The sequence below is a fragment of the Engraulis encrasicolus genome, chromosome 14, assembly GCF_034702125.1.
Source record: "Engraulis encrasicolus isolate BLACKSEA-1 chromosome 14, IST_EnEncr_1.0, whole genome shotgun sequence".
Classification (NCBI taxonomy): domain Eukaryota; kingdom Metazoa; phylum Chordata; class Actinopteri; order Clupeiformes; family Engraulidae; genus Engraulis; species Engraulis encrasicolus.
In genome coordinates, this window is record NC_085870.1 from 32,688,860 (window position 1) to 32,698,859 (window position 10,000).

The window sequence follows — 10,000 nt, forward strand, 5'->3', positions numbered from 1 at the left end:
CCCTCCACTTACTCATTGTGATAGTCTAGTAAACAAGACAAACCCACCTAATGGCTAATAATCACAATATCATATTCAAATCCACATTTCGATGTTTTAGTCTGGATACTCAGGCTATCTTTGTGACCTTCAGGTATGTGTCCACGGGTCCCTAGCCACAGCTCCTCAATTAGAATCGAAAGGCACAAGGTATCAACTGTGGACAGGGAAGAAGACAGTGCTAAGTGAGCTAAAAGCTAGAGCTGTTAGCTACTGTAAGTCAGGTTGCTGATTATAAACAACGTCACACACCAACACCCGTGTGACCCTCTGAGGGAGTTACACAGTCTAAATATGTCAGGTACAAGGATAAAACCTTTACATGTCTGAGTTAAAAGGTTTGAAGAAAAGAATGACTTGTAGTTCACAAACATTCTAATGGTGGCTGGCAACCATTACACCAACAGTGCACTTCTTTCTGTTGTTGAAGTCAATCAACAGAAACTAATATTAATCCTGCGTTATGACTGGCTGACCTGGCCATCTGTCACCCCTACATCACTTGCCCTACCCAACCAGGTACATCAATCAGGTACATCAGGTACAATCAGGTACATCAAACAACAGAAGATCCCACATTCCCATCCAACACACCAATCAGCAACATAGCAACAGCCACCGCTCCCAAAAATCGTCAGCAATTGTGCTCTTGCTTTGAGATATCCCCCCGGCTGCATCTCTGTTCAAAGGGCACTGCCCCCGTACTCCCATCAATGCTTTGTTTATAGCACCCACCAGCCCCACTCTCCGTCCACACAGCCACCCACACCACTGGTCCCCTTTCACGGCCAGTGTCCGTTCCATAACAGGCATCAACAATTAGCCGGCAAAAAGCCGCGCGGCTGTTTGACCCAGGCTAATTAGAAAGTTTGCAGGCCTGGCGGTGGGAGCATCGCGGCAGGATGATTAATCATAAAATGGTTCATTACGGTGCCGAGGGAACGCTCTCAATCTCAATAAAACGGACACGGGGACCCTGGCAGGCGAATGTAACTGGGACGTGCTCGGCGCCTCATTTAGTTGCCTAGAGCAATACAATGGACGGAACTAGAATGAGGGGTGTTGGGGGTTAAAACAAAAAAGAAAACGTTCTTTACTCTAAATGGCTTCTATTATTAGTCTATTTCTGTTTCCTCTCTTGTCCAACTCTTCCTCTCTCTTTCTTTCCGTCTTTCATTCTCTCTCTTGTCATTATTTGGATGAGCCTGAAAAAAATAAAGTCGAGCCTGTATCTCTCTCTCTCTCTATCTTTCTCTCTCTCTATCTGATAGTGACACTGCAAACAAATGTGACAAGGGGACAGATGCCAGTTACCAAAAGACAACTGCTGGCACATGTGGACACTGCTGCTGAAACGGTGGCACCAGTGCCACCTGCCACCTGCCACTGCCATCCCTACCCTCCCTACCCTCCCTCCCCTCCCTCCCTCCCTCCCAATCACAAACACGCTAACTACAATCTGCGTAAACACTGCACGGCTAGTACATGAGCCACTGGAATTTCTTTTGGGGCGTGGGGCACTGTGGGGTCACCTGGAGGTGCACAACACTGATGCACTCTACCATATGTACTGTATATGGGCAAAGTGCCCGTTGGGATCCAGGTTTGAATCCGGCTTGGGTAATTTCCCAACGAGAGCCCATTTCATTAACTGTGGACTGAGCAGCCCAAGACAGTGTGTGTGATGATTTCCATTTAAAAAAAACAATTGGACTAGCTTAAACTGTACAGTATAAGAAGCATTAGGCTTGCAACATTTAAAAGCATGTTATAAATAACATGAAAGATCCATTCAGCAAGTAGCAGGTTTGATTGCGACGCCAAGGATATGGGAGGCCTACAACACCCTGCCTAAGCTGCAAACTACTATATGTACTAGCACACAAGACAGCTCATACCCAACATGATCTCACGAGCGTCTGGGGACCTTGTTACATGTGCTGTCTGGTGTCTGCTCCGGCACGACTGGCTGACAGCTCCAGATGAGCAGTGGCATCTGCTTCTGATGCTGATGGACCATGTGGGTTTGGTTCATCCTCCCCCATTCCTTCAAAGGGCAATATTTCAATGCCGTCCAGTCCATAAAACACCCCTGCATTCTCTGCCCTTCCGTGGCATTTTTATGAAGTCGAGGACGCCGCAGTGACGGTGGCAAACGTTGGTGATGTGACAGTCATGGTGCTCACGTCTACAGTATAAATTTCCAAAAACAAGGCTGGCAAGGCCTTGGGCATGGCTCAAACAGCCAAGGCAGAGAGAGTAGATGCGTGATGAAGGCCCTGATAGGCAAAACATTCAGAGTTGCAGTGCACCTTTTATTTGAGATAGGACAGTAAGAGAGAGACAGAAAAGAAGTAGAGAGAGAGAGAGAGATGGGGAAGGATCGGCAAAGGACCTCGGGCCGGAATCAAACCCGGGTTGCCGGCGTAATGGTATGGTGGCTTAGCTCAGTGTTTCTCAACAGGGGTGCTGGGGCACCCTGGGGTGCCGCACACACCCCTCAGGGGTGCCGCGGAAACGTGGCTGACAGTATGTGAAGCTGACCAAAAAAATAAATTATGTAATATAATACATATTTGTCTAAATTAATAAATTAATGCTAGTCTGTGGAATCTTTCACCTACCTTTTACGCACAGTAAAGTAAATTTAGGTTGCCCCAGTATGGCCTACACATAGCCTGTCTGAGATAAAGCTGCAAATTCGAACGTAGGCTAGGTTGTGTGACGTCTTACTTTTCTAAGCTTGTGTAGTATCAAATGCAATACCATGTGGCTGCTTGTTGGTTTGGGGTGCCTTGAGATTTTTCATGAATTGAAAGGGTGCCTCGCCTAAAAAAGGTTGAGAAACACTGGCTTAGCTCATTGAGCCACTGCACACAGACTTCTACTGTCTGTGTTGATAGAACCGTCTTTGTCCTGCACCTGGCCTCAGTAAGGTGGGATGTGCATAGCTTTACTCTTCTGAAGTCAAACACCAAACTGTTACACCGGGGACGCGGGTTCGATTCTGGCTTGAGGAAGAAGAAGAAAAAAAGGATGGCATATGGTGCCACAGATGAGGTATTTCAGCATCCGTGGAATGGCAAGCCGCTGCTAACTCCTTTTTCTGCACAAGTCATTGAGCATGTGGCCCATAAGCGGCACATGCTTATTAGGGATTACCTGCACCGTTTTAAGGAGCGTGACCGTATCAATTATCGCTTCCAAATGCCTGACTGTCTGCCGGGCTGGAAAGGTTGCCAAAGCAACGCTGAGTCAAGTCCAAATAGAGAGAGTTCATTTGTCTATCTCCATTTCTCGCTTAGAGATACACACGCACACACACACACACACACACACACACACACACACACACACACACACACACACACACACACACACACACACACACACACACACACACACACACACACACACACACACACACACACACACACACACACACACACACACACACACACACACGTACGCATGCATGCACACACACACACACACAAACACACACACACAGAGACATAGACAGGGACATGTTTTTGTGAGGGTTAGCAGTTGGCTTTTTCCAGACATCCTGCCACTTAGCTGCGCGCCCATATGATGCCCGTTGGCCTCGTCTCTTGGCATCGATAGAGAGAGAGAGAGAGAGAGAGAGAGAGAGAGAGATAGTCAGAGAGAGACACTGCTGGGGTCGGATTTGTGGTGGAAAGAGACTGTCACTAGCAGCAGGGGGCATGGAGAATATAGAGAGGAAGAGAGAGCAGGAGACAGGGTAGGAGAGAGGGGACGGTGCATGGTGCATCATTGTGGATGCTTCCAAAGACCCCCCCGCAGTGATACTCTACCCTGCTGCCCGTAAACGTCGGTTGGCATGAGGCCAGCAGACACGCACCGTAACCACGGCTACGCAACGTGGCAGCGGAGGAGGAGGTTGTTAGCGTGAACGCCTGTTGATGCTATTTAACGGCCTACGCTCCCCCACAGTCCCAAAACAGCGCCCCACTCTCTGTCGAGCGCGGGCTATTCTTAAAAAGCAGGCGCATCAACAACTCAGGCAGCCACCAGGCATCCATGGGGGGTTCCAGAGTCGATGGTGCTAGCCCTGGCTTGGCTGCAAATGATAAATTGCAAAGGTGACGACGCGTCAGTCGCTGTGTGATTAAACATGCTATTCAACTGATGTCACACTGACAAGTCACGCTGGTATAAAAAGCCATGGTTGGCATGAAAGTTGTGAGGTTATTGGCTCTCTGTACCTTTATACTAGCCCTGCCAATCGGTATCTCTGACAGCAGGACTAAATACACAGGGGGTGAAAACAGAATAAAATGGTAATCATGTAATGCATAGTCATGTATGCAACATATGTAATGATCTTGATCCTGTGTGTCACATTTTCTCAAGCCAAACAAGGACACTTGACAATATCCATGGTGAACACCAAAAGTGCTCTTTTACCAAATGCTACAAAAGCTATTTAAATGCAATCTTCATAAACATTTGTTTTTATTATAGTCCTAAATATCAGGGTAGTTGGAACTGGATTAATGTTATGTGACATTTCCTTACCAATTCAAGTAGCAAAAGAGTGTTTTTACTGATATTGTCTGAGAAGAACAGAAAATAAAAACACAGACTTTTTCAATATTTTTTAAAAGGATCCGATATAGCATTTGGAAAGGAGCTCGGACTTTCATCCAAGCAAAAGTTAACCACGAGTGCATCTATTTCCTTCCCCTCATTCATTCCTTCTCGCTATCTCAATCTCCCTCAGTCGTAACAGTCTGGACAGTTTTAATTGGAGCTGTAGCCAGACCTACTCCCTCATGTGAGTTCTGCTAGACTGTTTCAGCCCTTGTTGTGAAAAAAAACTACTTAAGCGTTTTTGACCTCAGTGAAGAACGGGTCGCAGCCTCTGTATTTTGCAGCCGGGGTCCATTAAGTCACGCCATCCACTTCTGATGCCCCCCATCCACCTCCCTCGTCCCCTCTCCCTTTCTTCCAACTACGCTGCTCTCCTCTTCGCCCCACCTCCTCTGCCTCTGCCTCTGCCCACCTCGCAAGCAGCAGTGCCCGCCTTCCCGCCCGCCTGCCTGACCCGGCTTCCCTGGCAAGGTCAGAGCTCTTAATCACACCACGTCTGACATCTCGACTGAGGAAAAAAATCCAGCAAAACACTTCATTAGCGGCGTCTCTCTGAGTTGAGCCGTGCCAAGACTCCCTCCAGTTATTTTCATACAGTGGATGATGGCATTGGTTGTATGGCAATAGAGGCACACTAGGTGCCAAAAAGGGATATTCTCCAAAAACTATGAAAAGTTATAATGTTACCGGATTTTTCCATCACAAATTCAAACAAGACAGTGATTTTACTGATATGAATATTGGAACACAAAAGACGTCCTGGACTGTGTTGATAGTACGCTGATAGACACGTGGGAGCCGATGCAATGTGGAGGAGGTGTGTGTGTGTGTGTGTGTGTGTGTGTGTGTGTGTGTGTGTGTGTGTGTGTGTGTGTGTGTGTGTGTGGTTGTGTGTGCATGCGTGCGTGCCCAAGTGCGTGTAAGTATGCAGGTGTAAGCGCATGTGCGTGCCTGTGTGTATTGTATGAGCCGAGTATGAGATTGACACGTGTACGCTGCCCCAAAACTGGAGAGTTATTGTCAGACCCCTTTGCAAAGTTTTCTGTTTCTGTTCCCTGGAGCATCCTGTCTACTGCAACAGAGGCAGAGCAGGAAGTGGAGCTAATTTGAAGTTAACGAGGGCAGCCATCTTTAAGTCTTATGTAGGGCTCCCAGTCCTGTGCACAAAAATAGACAACTTTATGACATTGTGGGCCACTACACAGTCAATTTGCTATGCTTGTGTGTGTGTGTGTGTGTGTGTGTGTGTGTGTGTGTGTGTGTGTGTGTGTGTGTGTGTGTGTGTGTGACTACACAGTCAATTTTTTTAATTGGGAGACAGACGGGGAGGGGTCCGCAAAGGACCCGGGCCGGGAACCGAACCCAGGTCAGCCGCATGGCAGGCGAGTGCCCTACCAGTTGGCCATGCCAGGGCCCACTACACAGTCAATTTACTATGTATGTGTGCGTGTGCGTGTGTGCCTGCGTGCCTGTGTGCGTGTGCGTGTATGTGCATGCCTACATACTGTACGTGCTAATGTACTCACAGCCTTTGTAGATGTCAGTCGGGATCTGCACGGCCGTGTAGGAGTAGTTGACCTTGTTCTTGAAGGTGGGGTCCATCATGAAGTCGAGCTTCAGAGAGTTGGGGTTCTCCAGGAGGTTCTCCTCATCATCATCAGACTGAAGAGGAAGAGGAAGATACACAACACAAAGACCTTTGAGTATTTCCTCCACAACACATACAGTCGTAGTATTAGTTTATTATTTAGCACATTTTCATGAAAAGATCAAATTTGGCAATATAGGCAGCCGGGTTTCAATTAGAAGCATAATTGCAATACCTATTCTGGACACCATCCTACACAGTGCACCTTTACAGGCACTCTCTCTAACACACATACGCACACATTCACGCATTCGAGTGCACACACACACTTAGTCACAGAAACACTTCCTGTATAGACACACTTCATTTTCTCCCTCTGGCACACATCACACAGTCTTTTGTACACAAAGTGCAAACTATCAAAATCCACTTATGGACCTGAATAGGAAACATGACAAAAGTCACAAATGAGCTGAAGCCCATAAGTAATGAGAATTTAGACTCCAGACTCTGATCCCATCTATTCACACAATGAAACATTGCAAATCAAACACAGGCACACACACACACACACACACACCATGCGCACACACACAAAGCGACACAGATGAACACACAGGCGTGTGCGCGCGCGTGCACACACACACACACACACACACACACACACACACACACACACACACACACGCACACATGCACACACGCACACACAAACACAGCGACACAGACAAACACACAGGCGCACACACACACACACACACACACACATAAAGGGGTACACACATACAGAGACACAAAGGGACACGGATACATACACACACACACACACCCACACACACAGACAAAAAACTAAAGAAAATCAATTAGTGTCTGCGATGGCTATCACAGACTTATTAGGGTTCAGCACAGATTAACCTTTGTCAATAGCCCCTGCAAACAAAAACGGCTCAATAGCGCCCTACCCTCATCTCGCGCTAGAAAGAGGAGCCGCGGAAGTGTTGTCCATATTCAATGGAATGGGCCGCAGAGGATTGCTATCAATTAGCATTTCAATAGCACTCCAATCGAAGTACTAGACACACACACGGACACGTCCATGTATAAGTACACACGGACTGTCGCACAAGCAAACACATACCCGCACACACATACACAAACACACACATGCACGAATGCACACACACATATACACACATACAATCTATGCTAGTTCTGTTTCTGTCACCCACGCATGCAGGTAAATTTCTGAACCGTGTGACAGTGAGGGTCAATTGCTTTCCAGACCGTGTAATGTTTATTCTTTTCACTGGACAGTCGCCAGGACAAACGCCTTCAAAAGCAATACTAAGTAGCTTTTTCCCCCGTCCATAATATGATGTTTCCAAAAATCTTTTCCATGGTTCATCAAATTCGAACATCTGCATTTTACTGCTCTACAGTACGTGGGCTAAAACTGGGAGAAACTACAACTAATGTGGGTGTTTTTCCCCAAACTCTGGATGCTGGATGAATGATATACCTAGAAAATTGGATGCGCTGACAGGAGACAACCGGGTAAATTCACAACATTGGTAATAGAAATGTCCGTTTCGAAGTTGTACCATGAAAAATTGACTTGGTTATACATTCAGTGCAAGGAAATAAGCAGCTATAGATTGAAAGGACAGTGACATGTTTCTGACGATGACAGACCAGCGATATAATTCATATACCGAAAATCAACGGTATTAAATGCATTTATGGCTTGTTTGTGTTGATCACTTTGAGTGCCTGAGTTGTGTTCATAAGGCTGGCGATTGTGTGTCTGCCGCTGTGTCTGATTTCTTTGATCTAATCTTACATTACGCCACGGTGAAAAGAATATATTTATATCAGAGAGAACGAAAAAAAATGAATGTTACATGAGGACAAAGAGATTCAGAAACAAATCGCTCCCATTAATGTGACATTTTGCGTTCTATCTTGATAAGTTGGAGATGCGAGAAATGTCTCGCCTTTTCCTCCGACCAGCTGGCTGGCTGTCTGTCTGAGAGAAAATAAGATCTTGATCTCGAATGCGCAGTCTGCGAGTGATTGGATTATTTATATGTGAATTATTCCCTTTGCTTCGTATGGCAGGCCAGTCAAAACAAGCCCATGGTGGTGCCATATTGAAATGCTCTAAAGGTTACGAGTGATGTTAGTGATCATAGGAGGACGAAATGGGAAATTAAGCTCTTACATACAGTAATTACATCATTCATTTTCTTTCACCGGTTCCTTTCTAGAAAAGGTACAGTCCGACACCTGTCATTTGCAAAGAGTGGTACAATTGTGGCCAAATGGTTAGATTGCTGGTCTTTAAATCAGAAGGTTTCTTTAAATTAATTGATAAATTGCAACATCTTGTTAGACCCAGGATTCTTGCCTTTAGTCATTTAACACTCTTTCCTTATGAAAAGTTAAGTCTTCCCCCCCATGGTTCAAAAAGCTGGAAAAAACTTGAACTTTTTTACTCAATATTTTTCATGTAACAAAATTGTCAGTCATATTAAAACTGTGTAACATGAAGAATTATCCTTTATAGGACAAACCTTTATCTCAACATCTTTCGATAAACTCTTTTTCTTTTATCCTGGCAGGCCAGCTAGTCTTGCTGATGATTATTGTGTGGCCAGGGCCTGTGCCTGTACTCTATTCTCCTGGATTGAGCGATGGGCTAAGAGACAATATGGGCGATGGGCTATAAGAGACAATAATGCTTATTGCTGCCTGCTTCCGTCTCTATGGGTGTGAGACAGACTGGAGCTGGCGATACAGAGAGGCAAAGTTAGAGAGGCTAGCAGGGGAGTGTTTCGTTCGTTCGTTCGGTCCACGCCAGATTACAGCCGGTCCCGGGCCAGATCAGGTAAAGAGAAGGCAAAGGTCACATCATTCACTGTACAATGAAAAATGATCCTAATAATCATTGCTCAGGCAGTCTGAGGTCGGCTTGAAATTGTATTCTTCTCTCGCCTCTTCTTTCCCTTCACTGTGTATCTCTCTTTCTCTTTCACCACCCTACACACACACACACACACACACACACACACAAACTCATCTCTCTATTTGTCAGTGTCAGAGCAGAAAAAACATAGGAATGAGGAATGTACACACACACACACGCACGCACGCACACACGCACACACGCACGCACGCACACACACACACACACACACGGCATGGCGTAATAGAGCAGCAGGGGTTAATTGCTTTTGACATGATAAAAACTGTTTGTTTTTCGCAAAATTAAATTCAAGCCTCATGCCCAGTGTGAGAATAGATTTATGGCCTGTTTTTAATTGTCTATTAAAATGCAATTACAAGCTGTTGTTGGGACCAGCACAGAGACAGTTCTGCGGATGCTTCATCCAGCACTTCTCTCACACAAACACATTCACATAATCTGTACGTATGCATGCACGTACACACACGCAGGCACGCACCCCCGTGCATGAACGCCTACACACAAATGCATGCACGCACGCAGGCACGCACGCACGCACACACACAACTTTTCCAAAAAATTAACAAATTAATACAGTCTACAAGAAATTAAGATGTGATATGAATGTGCAAATTCAGAAACACTTCTCCTATAAGTCCTTACAGTTCCTGATATTATTTGTTTCTCTATATTCTACAGGTAAAAGCAGATATTAAACTCCAATGCATTATGGCAACATTACAGATACATTGAAATGCAACATGACCTCT

The 10,000-nt window shown here is 45.7% G+C and overlaps 1 protein-coding gene across 1 annotated transcript in view; it reads right to left on the minus strand.

Moving 5' to 3' along the window:
• cacna2d2a (calcium channel, voltage-dependent, alpha 2/delta subunit 2a) overlaps window positions 1-10,000 on the minus strand; it is a 365,088-nt gene that overhangs the window by 130,323 nt on the left and 224,765 nt on the right. The window contains 1 exon segment of the mRNA XM_063216475.1: window positions 6,204-6,339. Coding sequence (XP_063072545.1) covers window positions 6,204-6,339 — 136 coding nt within the window.